Source organism: Kryptolebias marmoratus, linkage group LG9 (genome assembly GCF_001649575.2).
Source record: "Kryptolebias marmoratus isolate JLee-2015 linkage group LG9, ASM164957v2, whole genome shotgun sequence".
Classification (NCBI taxonomy): Eukaryota; Metazoa; Chordata; class Actinopteri; order Cyprinodontiformes; family Rivulidae; genus Kryptolebias; species Kryptolebias marmoratus.
In genome coordinates, this window is record NC_051438.1 from 21,250,902 (window position 1) to 21,270,508 (window position 19,607).

At 40.4% G+C, this 19,607-nt stretch overlaps 2 protein-coding genes across 4 annotated transcripts; one reads left to right on the forward strand and one right to left on the reverse strand.

The window, feature by feature from the left end:
* Nucleotides 1–746: 746 nt before the first annotated feature.
* adgrg4a (adhesion G protein-coupled receptor G4a) lies at nt 747–13,751 on the reverse strand. Its single transcript, XM_017408094.3, has 29 exons — nt 13,653–13,751; nt 13,420–13,548; nt 12,584–13,213; nt 12,313–12,410; nt 12,164–12,222; nt 11,666–11,720; nt 10,768–10,802; nt 10,514–10,662; nt 10,128–10,187; nt 9,918–10,001; nt 8,659–8,744; nt 8,504–8,574; nt 8,380–8,407; nt 8,228–8,250; nt 7,904–8,046; nt 7,698–7,827; nt 6,933–7,039; nt 6,623–6,839; nt 6,373–6,535; nt 5,236–5,388; nt 4,523–4,660; nt 4,400–4,445; nt 4,137–4,240; nt 3,786–3,907; nt 3,042–3,310; nt 2,259–2,364; nt 1,896–2,176; nt 1,676–1,777; nt 747–1,589 (listed from the first exon to the last, which is right to left on the reverse strand). Exons 2-29 carry the CDS (start codon nt 13,493–13,495, stop codon nt 1,444–1,446), a joined length of 3,681 nt encoding a protein of 1,226 aa, XP_017263583.2. The 5' UTR covers nt 13,496–13,548; nt 13,653–13,751; the 3' UTR covers nt 747–1,443.
* Nucleotides 13,752–14,806: 1,055 nt separating this feature from the next.
* LOC108231242 (tumor necrosis factor receptor superfamily member 27) lies at nt 14,807–19,482 on the forward strand. Of its 3 annotated transcripts, XM_037977572.1 has the most exons (12): nt 14,808–16,077; nt 16,195–16,266; nt 16,664–16,741; nt 16,849–16,962; nt 17,048–17,226; nt 17,301–17,416; nt 17,507–17,557; nt 17,634–17,744; nt 17,838–17,979; nt 18,082–18,220; nt 18,843–18,882; nt 19,024–19,478. In XM_037977572.1, the coding sequence occupies exons 5-12, from the start codon at nt 17,171–17,173 to the stop codon at nt 19,290–19,292; spliced, it is 924 nt and encodes a 307-aa protein (XP_037833500.1). In that variant the 5' UTR covers nt 14,808–16,077; nt 16,195–16,266; nt 16,664–16,741; nt 16,849–16,962; nt 17,048–17,170; the 3' UTR covers nt 19,293–19,478. The 3 variants fall into 3 exon arrangements, with proteins under 3 accessions (XP_017263653.1, XP_037833500.1, XP_037833499.1); XM_017408164.3 differs by lacking the exon at nt 16,664–16,741 and having other exon boundaries at nt 14,807–16,077; nt 19,024–19,482; XM_037977571.1 differs by having other exon boundaries at nt 16,195–16,741.
* The last annotated feature ends 125 nt before the right edge of the window (nt 19,483–19,607 follow it).

Here is a 19,607-nt window from a genome sequence, read left to right on the forward strand (position 1 = left end):
AACTAAATCTCTCATGAACCACCAGATGAAGTTTATTAAAACTTCCACCCATCCATATCCTTTACCTGCTTCTCCATTACGGTTCGCTGGGACAATTTGTCCAACTCCAGCAGTCACTGTGCGAGAGGCGGGGGACACCCTGGACAGGACGCAACTCCAACACTGGGACACGTAGAGACAAACGAGACAAACAACCATGCTCTCACTCACACCTACGGATAATTTCGGAGATTCCAGTTAACCTAACATGCAAGATTTTGGTCTGTGGGAGGAAACCGGAGGACCCGGACTAAACCCACGCATGCACAGGGAGAACATGTAAGCTCCACCCAGAGAGGCCCCGGGTCGGGAATCGATCCTGCAACCTTCTTGCTGGGAGGCGACAGTTAACTGACTTTTAACTCAGCCAGTTTTACAGATACTGATATAAAAATTGGTGTGGTAGTAGCTGAGAGTCATTCTGAGCGCGACATCTCACAAAATCGCATGAAGTTGAGCATAACGTTGCTTTCAAGGTTCGACCGAAATGGCTGCGTTTCTCAGCACAAGTTAAACTCTGACATGAAAGGTGGCGGGCGATATGCATTCCTTCAAGGAATGCTAGGCCTTTAATTATTTTGTGAAACGTATGGTTTGTGTTTCAGATGGTATAAGATGTCATACAACATTTCTGCTTTAAAGAGTCCAAAGAACAGCTCCAAACTGCAAAACTTTCATTCAACAAAAGAAGTCAAAGTGAAACAAAACAAACCTTTCAGTTTAATATAAACAGAATCAATGACAATACTGCTTTAACTCTCACAATATCTGACATGAAATATAAATAGAACAAAAGGTTATGTTGTTTCAACTAAATGTTCTGTACAGGTCCCCACAGAGTCCCTATTCAATACAAGAAGTAAATCACTTCAACTTAGCTTATTACCACATAAAACAGATAATAAACTGTTTTAAACTGAAATAAAATCTTTGCTTACAGATAAAGTTCATACATGCAGGGTGATTTTCATGCCAGGGAACTTCAACTCTATCAACAAGCAAAGTCAAATATAAAAGTATTTGATTTGAAAAATTAAATCTTACTAATAGAAATAATGGAATAACTTGAAGAAGTATCGATAACAAATCTTCCTGAGATGTGAAGACTTTTAGGTCTGAAGAAAAACAGCAGATCGCACCATTTCCACCCACGTATAGGACTCTAACATTTGTCTTCTGATCTATTGACCTTGGATTTGTGGTGTTGCATAGGTTCATCAAATTCAAGACGTTTATTATAGACTGTCTACTTTAGATGAACTTTTTTAGACAAGATTTATTTCATTTGGGTTGAGCTAACTATCAGTACAGTGCTCAGTTCTTTGTTAACCCGTGTAACTATTTATAAATAGGATTTTTGGACTTCTCCCTGCCCATTACAGAAAGGACAGCCCATCCGTAGGCTCAGTCCTGTCCCCTGGTGGTGCTGTGGTGGTGGTGATTTTGTGGCGGTGTCGGTGATCTGAGGGAGGAGGTGTTGTCCGAGGTAACTGAATCAGAGTTAATGAGATTGCCCTTTTGCCCACACACTGTTACAGAGTGGCTCCAGTCTGAAAGCACAGGAACAACAAAAAAAATCACATTGAAAACACACACAGGGCCATAATTCTGCTGCACAGAAAGGCGTGCCAAGTACCTGAATTATCACTGTTTCTAAAGCGCCCACAGCACAGATGGATTCTCCACTGTTTCCTCACGTTATCCTTCATCAAACAGTAGAACAGAAACACAAAAAAGCCTGCAACAAAACAGAAGCAGGGAAGCCCTCTCCCATGTGAGTTGGAAACCTAACACCGATGCAGACGTTGAACTTGGCTGCTTTTAATTTCTGTCCGCCGTCCAGAATTTATGTTTACCTTGTAAGGAGTTGCAGATTGAAAACAGGTACATCATGGCCACTCGGCCCGGCCCGAATGAAAAGAAGCCCATCGACCAGGTCAGGCCCAACAGAACGGTGAGACCGACAACCGCTCTCAGGTCCTGCAGAGAGCCGTGGCTTTTCGCCGACACCTTATTGGCCCTCATTTTTTTGATCTGTACCAGAACCAGGATGAACACGATGAAGTTGCACAGGACAATCAGAAGAGCAAATGCCACCACCGTCACGTAGAAGACATCGTCATCCTGCAGCCAGCAGCTGGAGGAGCGGAGGAGGAAGGAGGGTTAGGATGGATAGTGGCAGTTTTTGCTTCAGCTGTACTAAAGGCTGCCGGACTCACAATGGATCTGCGGACTGAAGCGCCACTGCAGCGTCTTCAGGTATCAAGGCTCCATAAGCATCTTTATCAGTGGCCAGAACCAGGCTGACCATTATCAAAGGAATACCTGTGAGGGCACAAAACATCCAAATTCACTGCAGTAAAAGTAAAATGTTTTCAAGCTTTAAAATTTACTCTTGTATTTGGGATTAGTCTAAAACAATTATATTTTCCAAATCCTCAGCAAGTAGTTCTGACTCCTAACCCTAGCCATGTGTGTGTACCCAAATCTAACAGGAAGTTGAACAAAGAATGAGACTAAAGTAGGTGAAAAACAACAATTGTGCTGTTTAACAAAAATACATTAAGACTTCTTAATATACACCACTTCTAACAGGACCTAGGTGTTTCCCTAAAAGTAAACAATTTATAAAGATATTTAGTCTTTTTGGTGTTGGAAACTAATTTAGGGAACATAATTAAAGGTATAAGCGAACAACTTTTTAGTATGTTTGAGTTGGAGGACCTAATCAAATCAAGTAATTTGAGACAGATCCTTTTTGAGCTTGTTTTCTGCTTAATTTAGAATTATTTGGTTTTGCAGTTTGCTGTACTGCCTTGATGTTGTGTTAAGTGCTATAAACTGTACAGAAATACACTGAATTTAGAATACAGTCTAATTTAACTTCAACAGCCAAACCTCGATCATTCAAAGTCAAATCCCAAATCCAATCAGACTAATAAAGTCACAGAACAAAGCAAGTTTTTCCATCTATTTAGGAAATACCATAAACCTCTTCTTACCCCACCCAGCAGCACAGAACTTGAGGATGTAAGAGGGCACGTAGGTGTTGAACACCTTAACCAGTGCGAAGTACATGTGCACAGCCTCTAGACCCATCCAGGTGAAGGAGGCTAACATGAAATAGTGAAGGGCAGCAGCGGTTGTGATGCACAGGCCGTAGTTGTTGAAGGATGAGAGCCAGGCGTCGAGGAGGAAGAGCATGCTCAAACCCAGCAGTGCAGCCGACAGGTTGATGAGTATCTTAGATGGATAGTCCTGACGCAGCTTCCTGTGAGAGAGGCAGATCGATGAGGGTCAGAGAGGTTTTCGGGGGTCTCAGGATATCAATAGAGTAAAAAAAATGTACTATAACTTTATTAATAAGGCTAAAACAACACCAAAACTTGAAAAAAATAGTGAAAATAATTTTTTTTCTGGGTACTGAGGCTCCTTAAGCTGTCATAAATCCAGTTTGATATCCTAGTTAAAAGTTTGGAGGTTGTTTGTTTGGTAAAACTATGATTCTAAAGATCAGAAATGACACATTAAAGCTTTTTTAATTGTCTAACATAACAGTGTTTTAATTATAAGAAGCAATTAAAATAAATAAAACGCAGGTATTTGTATTTGTTTCATGACTAAATGAAATACGACCCACACAGACTCTATGAGTTTCTGTCTCTAACCTTGCCATTGCCAATTTCAGCATGATGCCAAGTGAGAAAATACATAAACTTATTCTATAATAATGTGAATGGACTTACTCAAAAACAAGATATGTGAGCAGAGTGATGGCTAGAAAGATGGAGGATATTCCACAGCCAACATATGAGATCACTGTCAGAATCTCACTGTCAGCTTCACTTATTGAAGTTCGTGATACATCCTGAAAAACACAAAAAAGACAAAACAATTATTTAAAGATTCTGTTAACAATGTAATCTGTTAATAGTATTCAACATACACTGAAACTAGCATCAGTGTCGGGCTTAAAGCGTAAAATAAGCAGTATTAGCAGCATCTTTTCTTGCTGGCAGAAAGACACACAGCCAAACAGATTGCATGCAGTATGTTGGTACATGTGGGAGTTTGATCCCCCCCCCCCAGAGACGCACCAGGAGGACAGCGAAATGTGTGAGGTGATCACAGAGACAGCTGGTCTGATGGGAGGAGATACTCTGAGTTTCACAACCACTGCTGTTCCAACCACCGAGGCCTCCTGACACAAACACACACATACACACACCGTTTGATTAACAGACACCCAGCTTCCTATTTACAGGAACCTTTATGAATCAAACTGTTTCCTTAATGACGCTCAGTTATGGCAACTCATCGAACTGTACACACAGAAGATAAACAGCAAAGATCAACTCACCATGCTTCTGGAAATCCCAAAACATGCACTGTACGCTGTCTTCTGGCTATAAATATCGAAAAGCATTAATGTTGTAAGAGCAATCATACAGAGAGGTTTTGTTACAGCTGCAAAAACTCTCACCTTTTTGGGGTTTGCGTGGCTGAGGGTCACCACCACTCGTTTCTCCAGGTTGATGACTTGGCTGTTGTTGATACTGGCAGAAACTATGTAGGAGTTTAATGTCCAGTTGTTTTGTGTTGCAGTGGCTATAAAAGGGTCCTGTTAAAAAAAAAAACAATAAGTAAGTCCAGCAGGACAAAAAAACCTTCACCTATGGTGCAAAATGATCCTAATGAGGTAATATTTTCTTACCTGTTATTTATAACAAAGCTTGTTTAATGGAAAACTTTTTATTTGTCTTCTGCTGGTGTGAACAACTGACCCTACTCTTACTACTCTTACGTCTGTGTGAGTAATATATAAAAGTAATATATAAAAGTTCAGCTAAGAGGTGTGTAAAGACTGAAATCTGAAACAAGTGTCTGTCTAAAGGTAATTTAGGTCACGTCTCTTGTTTGTCCAATCTGTAAAAAGGTGATGTGTAAAACGTGTTGCCCGGCAGCATCAGGAAGTCACGACACTTAACCGAAGAAGTTGCCAAACATATAAAAACTCTGCAAAACAACAAGCTCAGTCAGATGGTTTCTCTGTTTCGAGCGCATTTCCCCCAAATGTTGAAGTTTTCTTTTAATAATTACCACAGAAGTGGCATGCTGATTCATAAAACTAATAATATTTAACCTGAGAGAACAACAGCAAACGGAAAGTTGTTTTGTTTTTTTTAAAGGAAATACCTGGAAAAGGTCCGGTGTTCCATAAAACTGAAACTGGACGCGTGTCGTGTTTCTCTCTCCGGTGGGCAAAAAGTTATTGAGCTCAGAGGGCAGGGAGATGGTCGCGTCTGTCCCGGAGGATGGTTTGTTCACAAAACTCTGGTTAAAAAAAACCTGAGAAGGAAAAGAAATGAAAAGCTTTAATCTGACCTGACACATTACTGTCTCATCACTTTCAAAAATGCTTAAAGACTGTTGATTTCTTTAGGCTATAATATCTGCTTATTATTCTATCATTTACCTAAATTTCACATTTATGTAAACATTGTTTCTTTATTTGCATGTGTTTGTATATAAATATGTTTCTGATTACACAAGAACTGCAACACTCTGGAGTTGGTCCTTTAATGGTTTTTGTGTGTTTTAGTGAATTAGTTCAGTTCTTGTTGCATCTCATTTAGTGAGAATTACATTTTTTTGTGCAAGCCCATCTTTGGTTTCTTGCCATTGTTGCAAGAAGTTCTCTGTAGGTCACTACATCCACTCTTCTTCTCATTATCCCCAGTAATATTTAAAGCAATAACTCAGATCTTTTGAAGTGGGATTCTGTGGAAAAGTCATAAACAATTAATAGCCTATTTACCCTGTTGAAAATAGTGCTTGGAATGACCTGAGTTTGGAGAAATAGAGTTTAATTTGAACTTTATTTCTCCAAACTGAAACTATTCAAATAGCTAATTTATCTTTCATAACTTTTCTAAAGAACCCCTTCAAAAGATCTGAACTATAGCTTTAAGCTTCTTTGTTGCTGCCATACTCTATCTGTCTTTGTCACTTCCACAGTTCTCACTGTTACATGCCTGAGGTTCTGAGTTGGTTGAATTTGCTGTTTTGGATTATTTGGCCTATTAGTATTCTGAGTTTTCAGTCAGTTATGATAAAATCTTCTCACTGCATTTTATTTCCTTCCATCTTATTCTCTACTTTTTGCAGGGTCCCATGACAAGGACGTTTCTTTTGTTGTGTTTGTTATGTTAATCCTACCCACTCATTTCTGATTGACTGAGCCCAGATTTTTGGAACTTGTACTGGATTGTCTTTCCAAAGTGAAGCTCCCGTCCCGCTTTATTACACCCGGTAACCTTCACAGCATCTTACCTCGGGGTTCATCGTAGTCGTCAGGGACACTCCAAAGGTGAGGCTGCCGAATTCCTCTGGATCAACATCGACCATGGAAAGGGCGAGGGCTGGAGCTTTTAAATTTACGAACTCGCCAGGGAATTCCACGCTGTTCCCCATCCGGTCTGTCAGATCAAGAACGCTTCGCAAAACGCAACAGGAAAAAGGTCAACAAATACAGAAATGACTTATTTTTACATGATGACACCAAATAGCCTTTTCTTCTTACCTGTTAGCCACCGGTGCAACATCAGTTTCAGAAAGCAGGATGTTGGCAACAATATTTACAATGTCCCCTCCAACGGACGGGTCTATGGGGCTTATATCAACCACCTCACTAAGTTTCCCCACCACTGATCCCAGTTCAGAGGAAGAGAGCTGAGTGCTGTTCTCTAAATGAACATCCACCAGGTCCTGAATCATGTCCACAACCTCAGCTGCATTATCTGGAGTTCATTGAGAATGAATTAATGTTCATGCTGCGAAGCTTTGCAATGAAACAGAAAGCCAGGATGAGAGCGACAGATGGATCCTCTTACCAGGGGTGACAGTGATATTGGTGATGTCTGATATCGTCACAAGCTGGTTGCAGTTTGTCATATCGGGATCAGCCCAGTGCGTCGTGTCCGTTTCAATGTCTAATTTGCTGAAATGAAAAGAAGATCGGCGAGTGGGAAAGCTGAAAAACTACACGGTGTCTGGGTCTTGCTCCTCGGCTTGTTATGTCGCAGCCAGTTTCTGATAAAATCTAATACTGGTAAAAGATAAAAAGCTGCCCTCAGCCGATGATTAACTGAATAAGCATCAATTCAATGTTTCAAAAAGGCCATAAAACAAACCATTACACACTCATTTGTCTTTATAATACAGTTATTGCTTGACAGACTGAAATGTTTTATTGCATTGATAATTACTGTGTGGGAAATCGATGTATTTTTCTTTGACCTGCAGGATGGCAGGGATCCAGCCATCAGTGTTACACGTTTAAAGCTTTAAAGACAGGACGCGGTAACTGAGAGATTTCTCTTGTCATTTTGAGACGTCTCAATGGAAACAACAATTTCTGCCGAATACGATGAAGTTAAAAGAGAAATCCACACAGAAACAGCTTTTCAGACAGGTACAAATGTGTAAATGAATGTCTCAATTAATACCAATTGTAAATATAATTTATTTTTTGTGACTTTTTTGGGGTGTTTGAAGTGATTTTGCGCAATAAATCACTAAGTTAAGGCAGTTCGAGGCTCATTTTTGACCAGAAGTTTCATTTGTCTAAAATACAAAAAAAGCTGGTTATGTCTCACCAAAGTCTGTAAGCTCTGTTTGTCGGCGGCTGTACGCAGGTCATTTCTGCCACGTCTTGTGGAAATGTTTCTGGCCAAATGTATCGCCCGTAGATTGTTGACAGGTTGTCTTCTGAGCATTTCTCTGGTTCTGAAAAACATAAAACGTACCATTTGTTGACAGTTTATGTCTCTCTCTTTCTATTTGTGTTAGAACTACAGCTTACCTATGTGTTTGATTGTCACATTCAGAGTCTGAATAGTCAGGGAGCCGTTTTCATACTTCGCTGTCAAAGCAGCACGAATGGACGATTCGACTTCTGGCAGATTTTTGCTGGAAAACTCCTGAACATGGAAGGTGCAATAATATCTGTTGAGGAAATATACAGATAAAGTCACGCTGCGGGATGACGAGACAGATTAAAACGTTTCATCTTTCAATTTATTTTACATTTCTGAAGTAAAATTAAACAGAAAAGCACAAAAAAACTACAATAACATTAAATTAAATAAACTAATACAGAAACAAATTTAATCTTACTGACACCTACTGTTTCTGCTGGCTGTAGAAAGTCTGGAAAACAGGGAAACAGTATTTCATGCATGAACTGACTGAATATCAGGTTGCAGGTATTTAATGTCTGTTGAAAACTGAACTTACTGTAAAAATAATTTGCTCTGCTACTAAAATAAGCCCACTCACCCTTAAACTATTGTAGCTATCCATGCTCCTGTGACATAATAGAGTTAAACGAGACAGAGCTGTTATTCGACAAGTATCGGGAAAAAAATTTCCAATTATGGAAAAAACACTTGTAGGCACCCACCTGTCGACGTTCTCTTTTATGATGAGATTCCGAACAATCATCGTCCTGTTCACTTGGAGCTGCTCTTTCAACTTTCAGAAACAGGGAGGAAAAACAAATAAAAATAAACCTTCTGCATACGTAAACATACAAGCGTGGTTGTGTTTGTTTCTTACCCATCTCTCAATGACGTCATTCGGTTTCGTCGGGCTCCCTGTCAAACTTAAGGTCAAATTAATCCTGAAGAATTTATCTGAAATGACTGCAAAAGAAAAGAGAGAGACAGAGAAAGCCCAATGGAGCTGCGTTATGTCCAAAAATTAAACAACAAAACAAGAAAGATAATAATTTAAAAGCCTATTTTTCTTTAGATCTCTACAACTGAGTGGGCATTGTCAAAAACCCAAATTAGTTGAAATGAGCTTTAATGAGTATTTTTTAAATCAAAGTTATAGTTATGAACTCTGAACAGGCTCTTATTCAAGGAGAAGCAGTTGAAATTGTAAAAAGCTGAAAGTGCCTTTGTGTTTTAACACTGATAAGGCAGTATGCAACAGAATAAAACCAAAAATGTTACTTAACCGTAAAATTTCTGAAGCTGACGGGAAACTAGAGATGTTCTGTTATAACAGATCCACCAACATAAAATCGAGGAACCCAGACGAAACCGCACCACTGCACAGCCCCTCTTCCTGTATTTATTATTGCCATCTGTCATGAAAGGTGGGCGATCATGTAATTACTAATGTTTCTGTGTGTGTGTGTTTGTCTGTTAGCAAAATGTCTCCCTTTGTGTAGGGATTCTTGAATAAACTCACAGAAAGTAATCACCGCATGTAAAACTACAACTGATTAAAGCTGGGAATCGACCCAATTCAGTTATTGCCACAAACTGCAGTTTTACAGGTACTGAGCTAGAAGTCGCTGTGGTAGTAGCTGAGAGTCATCCCCAACACGTGCTTTGAGTGCGACAGCATGCTTTAAGCGCATGAGATTGTGATTTTATTTTCACAGTTTGACCAAAATGGCCACAACTTTGTTATTTCTCAGCATATCTTCATTAAACACTGGTTGCTGTTGGAAAAGCAACCATGAAAAACTTACTTAGAAACGATCAAATCTACTTTCCATCTTTCTGGCGTTGAAAGAAGGTTTTAAGCTCAGCTGATGCCTCCTGATCGTACTGCAGCCTTACTGCCTTTTGCACAGATAAGATGCAAAAACGTCTATGGTATTATTATGATGTCAAGGTATAAAAGTAGCTTTGATACGTATATTTTTAGCATTATATTCAGTCAAATCTTGTTAAATACTACGGCTTGTTGAATAGGCCTGTTTTACAGAATCTAAGTTTTCTTTTGATAGCACAATAACATCTAAAAAACACCTAAAAGGAGACATAAGAACAAAAATCAGAGCCGTTTATTGAACTGACCAACAGCTGCTGTGAGATCTAAATGTGTTCCGGTTGTTGACGTGTTATCAGGCTGAGCTGAAACACTCGGAGCTGGACTTCTTACTGTAAAACAACGGACATTTTTTCACCATAAATGTTGTTCAGGCTCTAGTTAAAACAAATAAAAAATAACCCAGTCCATTTAGCTGTATGACAAATCTGTATTCTTCCACCTCAGTGGCAGCTCACCTGATGTAAATGAAGCGGTGCTGATGGTTGTTGCAGGTTCTGTCATTTCTGGGAGCATTCCTGACAGAAAGAAAGAGAAGGAGTCAGATTTTACTTCCTTAAAATCACTAAAAACTAACATCCTACTCATTAGCATTTTTGGAGATGCATTCTGGTTGGTGTTGTTGGATTTCTGCCTGTTTTAATTTGTGTATCTAGGCAGCATAGTTTTTAATTTCCTGAACAAACACAGAAATTAATCCACATTTATCCTTAATGTCAACATGTTCAGCCACATGCAAACGTTCACGAACTGAACTAAAAGCAAGCAGATATGTATTTAAACATACAGCCCTGTTATGTTTGTGGTGTTGATGTTAATTCCTGTGTTTTGGTGCCTGACTCACCCACAGGAAGTATGGTGATGCTGTCGGTGACGGCCGTGAGGGTGAGGAAGTCCTGAGAGAAGGTCAGACCCAGTAATGTAGTCACTTCTGTCTGAACCATTTTTACATCATTAGCAGGAACCACTTTCACAAAGACCTCACAGCTGAAACTACAGAAACAACAACAAAAAAATCTGTTAAACTGAACATTTGATAATTAGCTCCTTTCTGAGCAGCTGTTGGATGTATTGTATCTTTTTTAAAGCAAAACTTACCATTCATCACAGGTAAAGTTTGATTTTCTCAAATCCTGTAAACACAAATATACAGTATATTATCTCTTTTTAAAAATCATATGATTGTAAATAATATAATTCATACCCTGTTTATGTCAGAGATAACCACAGAGACACTAAAACTATTTTAATTATTGTAATTATGTGTTCACTAATCAGCCTTTCTTTAATGGCATTTTTAATGAGCGTACTAATAATACTACTGCTAATGCTACTTCTTCCAATGCTAATTATGCTAATGCTAATACTTGTACTGGTACTGCTAATTCTAGTACTACTAACACTGTTTTTACTACTGCCATTAGTACTAGCGTTCACTACTTTGTATAGTACTTTTTCTTTATTTTTGCTATTTTCAGCTGTAGGAATTTACTATTTCTGCTTGCATTTTTGCTACTTGTAGCTACAGCTCTGCTACTTTTAGCTTTTAGCCAGTCTTTTTCTACATTTAATTTTCTAGCCATGCCTTTGATACTGTTTGCTAGCGTTTTGCTTCTTTTAGCTTGGACCTAGCCTTTTGTGAGTTTAGCCTTTCGCTAAAAGTTTGTTATTTTAACTTACAGCTATTGTGCTATTTTTAGCTAGCTTTTTGCTACTTTTACCTTTCAGCTAGTGTTCTGCATCTTTACAGCCTTAGCAGCTGATTTCAGCTTCTGCAGCAGAACCGCATGTTTGCAGAAATGCCATTTCTGTGTTCATTTTAAAACAATCATCAGGTGTCTGATACCATTTCTCCCTTCCCACTATGTTTGTATAGAGGTCAGTTGTTGCTTTTTTTGTTTTAATTTCAAGGTTATATTAATATGTGGCATTCTTAATTTGCCTGTTCCGTTCTTCTGTTGCCTTACGCAGTAAAACATCTAACTCCTTTGTGTACCTGAGGTTGTTGCGCATTCAAAACAGCAGAATTATTAACCATGAGGCAGATTGTCCTGTAGGGGAACACAGATAACAGAAATGACTATCATAATTGTTTTTTCTGTTGCTGTTGTGACTGTAAAATGATAATGTCTGCTGTAAGTTCCTCAGACATGTCTCCCGTTAAAAAAAGGAAGTTCTACAAAGTAAAATTACTTAGCTGCTCCGATTTAAAATGCTTTGCTTAAATAATATCATTTAATATTTTAGCCAGTCTTAATTAATCAGAAAAGAATACTGTATGTTTTTTAGTCCACATTTTAAAAATAATCAAAATAAAAATGATGGCATATAGTTTTGAATTGCCACCTCAGTAAGCAATCACACAGAGAAAATTGCAAACAACAATCAAACTATTGATCTACAACTGATAAGATTAAAATGTGATTACAACTAGTTATCTTTACTGCAGCTGAGGAGATAGTTTTGTCATAAAAATAAAAAAAAAGAGTTTTACCTTGTTGATGACACAGAAATGTCTTGGACAGAAATGTTTTTGGGGAAAATGCTCTCCAGCTGGAAGGAAAAAGGGGAAAATGTTCATTTATTTAACTTTGATCAACAAATTTAACCGTTTCTGTTCTTTCCAGTAACTTATTTTTGTACCCATGTTTTTGTGATTTCCTCCAGTGACACTGAGCAGTTTTCAGGGTTTGTGGAGTCGTACATGAATGCCCACATTTGGATTTTGTATTGCGACCAACCTGAAAGAATAATAATTAAAGGGAAAGCAAATAAAGATGTCCAAATCTGTTACAGTGTTTGCGTTTTTACGCGCAGTCATGAGGAAACTCTTGCAGCTGTTTTCCGTTTAAACACACACACAGCTCAGGGTTTATTCTCTCTGAAACAGAGCAGAGGTAGTTCTTGTATTTACCACAGTACAGACTGCTGTCGGGCTCATGGGGGCACCGGCCGATCCACTGCTGCAGGTCCCAGCTCGCCACGTCGCCTTCTGCGCAGTCCAGCCTGTTCAGCTCCTCGGCACTCCTCTTTCGACCCCAGATCCTGAACAGGCTGATCTCACCTATCAGCTTATTCCCATTCTCCAGCTTCAGTTCTCCGTTACCTTGCACAAAGTGAGACATCCCCAGAGTCAGAGTGCCATTCTGGGCCAGCTGGCGGGGCCGATGCACCCATGGAGGCAGACGCGTCTCCCCCAGAACAAGCCTGTCGACGTATAGTCCCAGCTTCTGGTCTTGGTCAGACCAGGTGAGGCAGATGGTGTGCCACTCATTCAGGCTTAGCGCCTTGTCAAACTGGTATTTTAGCCCAAACAGCCATACTGTCAGCTCTGAGCGCGTGCCTTCAAGTCGCAGCTCCTTGCGTTGGAGCCGCGGGGCTTTGTAGTCGAAGGCTGTCCAGTCCGCTGTAAGGGTGAGCTTTAAACGCGTGCAGACGCTCAGCTCTGTCAGGGCTGGAACCACGACCTTCGGCTGCAGCTGCCACCAACAGCCGCTGGGTATAAACTTCAGCTTCTGCCCCCACAAGCTGGTGCTGGCAGAGGCTGCCAGGACACACAGAAAGCAGTTACAGATTAATAAAACCCATTAATACGTTTTGTTCCGTTCAGCTCAGATGTCATTCACTGCTCAAGGTCGAGTTAAGCAAACCGGGAAAATGATTAAAACAGAAGCAGAAAAAGGTGCTGCTTTTGCTTTTGTAGACATTTACTGAGACATTGGCAAGTGCTTCAAACTAATTGAATCTTACCTGAAACCAGAGGACACACTGACACAAATGTCAGCAAACAGATGGCAAGAAAAACCTGCCCTCCCACAGAGTTCATAGTGGTGATTTTTTTAAAAAAGCTCAAGATTTCTGCACTGATCAAGTGGTCATCTGTTAAAAGAGAACAGTGGGAGTTAGTCATGTATTTCCCCTTATATAAAAAAACTAGTAAATAATTATTATGTGAATAAATTAGGAATAAAACTCAGACTTACCATGGTGTTTTCTTTAAAAAGGTCAACTCAAATAGTGTTTTACGATTAGTTTGAGTTCCCGAGAAGCTGGCTGAAGCGTAAGACAGCTGGCAAATGAAGGTTTATTACTCCCCAAGAACATCTCCACACCCTCTGGCTGCCTTCGGCGCATGAAGTTACTCATTATTCACCTGCAATAAAAGCCAACTAACAACCATGATAATGGAAAACCCTGAGCTTCACAAAACACTTGGAAAACAAAGTCCTCCCATTTTAAAGGTACGTCATTAATTGTGAAGTTTATAGAATCTGGAACTATTCTGTTTCACTCTCGTACTTTTTAACAATATAACCCTGTGTCTAATTACAGTAAATAAAAAAGCTTATCTGTGGTTCCCTTTTAGATTGGTACTTCTTTAACTACATGTTTAAGAAAAAACATGATCTATTAAAAGTTTAAAGCAACAGAAGATGTCATTTATTTGTAGATAAAATAGTTTTTAATTACTCTTATATATGTTGATTGCAGCTACAATATTTACAAGATAATAATAGCTATTGATTGATTTAGGAATGTGTGTGTCAGGGCCGGTAGTCCTTATAAGGGCCAAAGTCTGGTCCTAATACAGTCCAATGTCATTTTTAGGTTAGGGGTGAGGTTTTTGGGAGATTTTCTCTCGGTGATCTCCACTTGACGCTCGATAGCTGCTTTAGGTTTGGTGTAGAGATCAGCAGGAGGCACGCTCGGCTCGAGATCAGGGTGAATTGGGAGCAGCTGGTTCTCCCTTTACGTTGTGCGCGGTGTACGGGTGAATCAGGAGCTCCTGATTCCATCCTGAGGCGAGCTGAGATCGACTGAGTCAGGTGTGCGATTGGTAAACAACAACCAGGCGGGTGCACATACTCACAGCTTGGGACCTGTTCTAATTGGGTTTATGTGTTTGTTATGTTCTGTGCTTAGAGCGTGAATGGTTCTTTGTCTCGTTTGTCTCCACGTGTCCCTGTGATGGACTTGCAACCTGTCCAGGGTGTCCCCCGCCTCTCACACAGTGACTGCTGGAGACAGACACCAGCTCCCCGAGAACCGGAAAGGAGAAGCGGGTAATCAAAATGGATGGATGGATGGATGGATGGATGGATGGATGGATGGATGGATGGATGGATGGATGGATGGATGGATGGATGGATGGATGGATGGATTCCTGAGAGAGCTTATTAAAACTTTTGGTCTGGGAATATTGGAAAACTGTATAAAATGAGGTTAAGTTTAGGGCTGAGCTAAATGGTTGGGCTTAATGGGAAAGTGTTTGGGACTATGGTGCGAACTGGGTTTAGGTCAGGATTAGGGTTGGGGAAGTACTGGTAATGGTTAGGTTTAGGGTTAGGGTTAGGGACAGGATTAGGCTACAGAAAAGAATGGATTTCAATCCAGTGATCTAAGAAGGATAAAGGCATGAACTTGTGTATATTTGGGTTTTGTTACCTTTTATGACCTGTTCTAGTTTAATAGCCTAACTTGTCAGGACCAGTATAGTCCTTAAGGGGACTAAAGCCGGGTCTTAATATTATGGAACATCCTTTTTAGATTAGGGGTTAGGTTTAAAGCTAGGGTATGAATTGAGATTAAGTTAGGATTAATTATGTACTTTTAATGGTTAGGGTTAGGGTTAGAGTCAAGGTTAGGCCAAAGAAATGAATGGACATCAACACAATGTCCCTATAAGGACACACCTGTGTGTGTGTGTGTGTGTGTAATATTGTTACGTTTTAAAAATGAATGAGTGATAGCTTAGTCAAACAAATCTAATTGGCTTTTCCATGAGACGTTCAGCTGCCAGTACTCAAGGACAGCCTGTTTACCCATCATTTCCCATCAGGGTGGTAAAAGTTTATGGCATTTTTCAACTTCTTTCTTTTTTTTTCTTTTTTTTTAAATTTTGTGTCCACACTCCCATCAAGTGGTCAAAAAGCGAGTTGCACATTCAAGGTTTTAATCAATTTGTAAACTTTTTTTGTTTTGTTTTGTTTTTCTCTCCCAGTCCTCATGACATGTTTCAGAAAGTCGGCATTAATTGTAAAAATCAAAGATTGAATTTCCGCCCTCAGACAAACAACGTGTCTTTGTTGCGTGCGGACTCCCTAACAAGGCTCTCATTCATCCCATTTTCACTCCCTTTTCGTCTCAGTGGCCGGGAATAAAATGAGCAGGTTCCCCTGAGGAAACCTGAGGACTCGAGCTGTGACGTGAGGTGTCCACGTAGAGGTGGGATGTGTGTGTGTTTTCATTGGCAGACGGGTCAGTGTCGCGTCGGGAACCCCTCCTGCGTCACAGGTGATGTAGAATGATGGGTTTTCCCAAAACCCTTTCCCACCACCATCCTCCTCTGCTTCTGGGGTTTGGGGGAAACGTGTACAGAGAGACGACATCACAGTCCTCTGCTTTTAGGTGAGTTTCTGAAATTTGTCAGGTACGTTTTTTGCAGTTTCTCTCTCCTCAGGTTTACTTGTCTTATTTCGGTGTGCACAATTATGATGAGTTTGAATCTGAAATTGAATTCTTCAGGTGCCTTGAACTCTAAAGAGGCAGTAGCCCGCAGCTGAGATGGAAGCTTGTCTCTTTGCTGTTCTGCTTTTGGTACGTCTGACTTTTTATCTATAAGGCAGAAATAGTTTTCAGTTGTTCAGAACAGTAAAGTCAAGTAAAATGTTTAAGCTTGTGACTTGAAGCCTTAATGCAATCTAACGCTTTTCCTCTGCGATATTCCAGAAGGTAATGTTCCCAGCTTCACTGCATCTATTTGACACCGAAGGTTTTGATATTTCTGATATAAGATGAAAGATTTTATTCTCAAAAAACTTAAGTTAGTAAAGTCTTTGGTGTAAATAAAGAAACGTTTCTCATTTTTAGCTCATTTTAAAGTGTAAAGTTGATACTTTCTTGGAAAAATAAAATAAAACCAGTGATAAAATTCTGTTTAAACTGTGTGGCCATCCATATTGTGGTTAATATGGTTGTTGAACTTGTGTTGCAGGCAGCTTTTCTGTGCTTCAAGCAATAAATAAGTAGAACATTTTTATCTATAATAAAACCAAAACTGTGTCCTTGAAAGGTAAATAGTTTTAAATTTTTATATTTTGTTGTAAAAATGAAGAACAAAAGCATTCAGGCGTGTATTTCTGCAGGCTCTGAAATCGTCTTCTTCTCTTGTTTGTTCAGTTTTTCTGTGCACAGGTGCGGTCTGAGCCCAGATGTGACCTCACTGAGTTTTTACACCCTAATGGCTCTTGTGTTGCGTGTCCTGTTTGTGAGCCTGGAGAGCAGCTGTCAGAGGTACAGCTTGTTTTTTTGCAGCTTCATTTCTCTCCCTCCTCTGTCGGTTGTGTCTGTAAATCCACACTCCGTGCATCTCTTTCAGGACTGCGGCTTTGGGTACGGCGGGGAAGGGGTGTGCGTCGCCTGTGGGGAAGGGACGTTCAGCACAGAAACGGGGGTGGCCCCCTGCAGGAGGTGCACCCAGTGCAACCTGCTGAACCGCCTGATGGAGACGGCGTGTTCACCCACCGGGGACAGGCTGTGCGGACGGTGTCTGCCGGGGTTAGTTCCAGCCAAGTTGCAGGAATAAACATGCTTGTTGCGTACTAAACGTGAATGTGTGGTCGCACGTGCAGGTTTTATGAGCTGAGGAGCATGACTGGGGAGGCGGAGCTGCTCTGCCTGCCTTGTAACATCCGTGACACGGTTCATGAAGAGTGTTTACGTTTCTCATCCAAAAGCTCAGAAACACGTACGATTCAAGATAAAATTCTATTTCAGTACAATCTGGTGCTCTTCCAGACCTGCTGTCCAGTTTATTTGTGTTCTTGCTGCCTGACAGAGAGCCTCGTCTCATCCCCTGAAAGAAGCATCAAAGATCCTCCTGAGAAAGGTAAGCAAACCTGTGGTTTTAGTTTTAGTTGAAATAGTTTGACATGACCGACTATGCTTTGTTTCTGCTTTTCCAGAAGTAAGAGATGAAAATCTTTCAGTGGTCCTGACTGGTGCTGCAGTAGCATCCTTGGTTTTCCTCATCTCTCTGCTGCTTTGGGTTGTCCTTCTGACTGCTGAGAGATTCAGTGAGTTGAACCGTCCTCAACGTTTCAGGCAGTCCTGCCTTCTGACTGTTAGTTTGCTGACCTCGGTGCCTGAACACTCGTGACGATGTTCAGAGCAGGTTCCCGAGGACCACAGCAAACCAGAGGGGCTTCTGTCTGCAGCGAACCTTCAGTATGAACCTCTGTCTGGCCACTCAGAGAACACGACACCACATCCAGACATCCCAACAGAGACAGCTTCAACCGAAGAACCCAGGTGAGCTCTGTGAAGGCCGGCTCAAAAAGCAGGTTCAGCGTTCGCTCTGTGCTTGTTTTATTCGCTTAAGTCAGCTCCAAAATACTCCCTTCCCTTACCCAGAGGCCAAAGCTCGGTGAACCATGAGAGCGAGCTGCACCCCACTTCTATTGTGATTAACGTCACCACCAACATCAAGCCCTGCAGCCAGAAAACCGATAGCATCACACAGGAAGGCCGACGAAGCTTCACCACAGAAGAGGTATTCTGCGTTCATGTGTCGACTCCTCAGAGTCAACAGTACGAAAACTTACCGACAAAGGTTCATTTCATTTGACTGACTGCTCTGTGAGTGCCACGTGCACACTTCTGTTTGGAAGTTAATTTATAAAGTGATCATATGAAAACTCAGAGTTTTATTTAAGTTGCTGGAGCACTGAGCCAAATAAGAACTGCCCTCTGACCTTAGAATGGATTTAAATCAGAAAAATAACCTTTTATATCAAACCCTGATTGCCATTTGTAATCACTTCAGTTATCTATTTATCTATTAAATATCTATTTATCCATGTTTTGTGATTGCTTTCATGTAATATTAGTTGTTTAATCTTTGATTCTAGACCATTAGAAATATCAAGCTTAATTAAAAAGAATATGGCAGTAAAATAAATCCATTTATGTTGAATAAAATTAAATTTGAGCACATAACATTTTGCTTCCCACTCTCTAATCAAGTAATAATTCAATTGATAAATTATAAAATGCATTATCAGTTGCTCTTTTTTATGTTTCAGTTGATTTTATTGACTAAATTTAATAATATTAGCTCATTTTGACCCCTCATGAACATGAGAATCAGTTTAATCTCCATGCCTCCTTTTCAGATGGAGCACAAGCTGCAGAAAATCTGGGAGATCGCTCAAGGTACGCACTTCATGTTTCCCACCAGCGCCTTCTCGCATTCTCATGAACAGCTGCTTTGCATTTCAGCCATTAAAAGGCCTTTAACTTTTCCACCTCTTAGCTCTTACTTCAGGGGTTTATCGCTGTTCTGAATCTGCCCAGGTCAGAGTATCGAGACGCTCGACTACGACTCCGTCCAGGATTTGTCCCTGCTGCTCGACTCTCCTGACAACATGCACACTTTAAGGAAGCTGGGGCTGTCTCTAGGTGTTCCCCCTCAGGTCACTGCTCATCTCCACAGCTTCCGGGACCTTTTCCAGTACCTGCGCACCTCCACCTACACACAGCTGCCCCAGCTGGCCCAGGCCGCTGCGCTCTTGCCTAGTTTTGAGCTTGTTTCCAGGATACACAAAGCAGTGGTGAACAACTGATTGCTTACACCCTAAGGACATTGCTTGCAACCTGCTTTGCATAATGATATTGTCTCCAGATCACACACTGGAACAGAGAGACACTCTTTTTAGATCACTGCAACCTGAAGAACATTTAAATAATAGCAGATGAGTTTTTATTCATTGTTATACTGACTGTAAAAGAATCAGTACATTTCGTGACAATAAATGAAAGGAAAGCATGTCATGTGATGGAGCACCAAGAAAACTTTTTAGCCTTTAAGTGTCTTGAGTGTTAAACAGTATCATATTCAAGTCATTTTGGCTGCAGACCTGCATGCAGTATTTCCTGTT

Coding starts and splice junctions, on each gene's coding strand:
- adgrg4a (XM_017408094.3), bottom strand. CDS start 13,495: ATGAACTCTGTGGGAGGGCAGGTTTTTCTTGCCATCTGTTTGCTGACA. Junction 10,803..11,665: donor TGAATGCGCAACAACCTCAG/GTACACAAAGGA, acceptor TTGTGTTTACAG/GATTTGAGAAAATCAAACTT. Junction 4,446..4,522: donor GCCACGCAAACCCCAAAAAG/GTGAGAGTTTTT, acceptor CGATATTTATAG/CCAGAAGACAGCGTACAGTG.
- LOC108231242 (XM_017408164.3), top strand. CDS start 16,234: ATGGAAGCTTGTCTCTTTGCTGTTCTGCTTTTG. Junction 17,227..17,300: donor TGCGGACGGTGTCTGCCGGG/GTTAGTTCCAGC, acceptor TCGCACGTGCAG/GTTTTATGAGCTGAGGAGCA. Junction 17,558..17,633: donor CAAAGATCCTCCTGAGAAAG/GTAAGCAAACCT, acceptor CTGCTTTTCCAG/AAGTAAGAGATGAAAATCTT.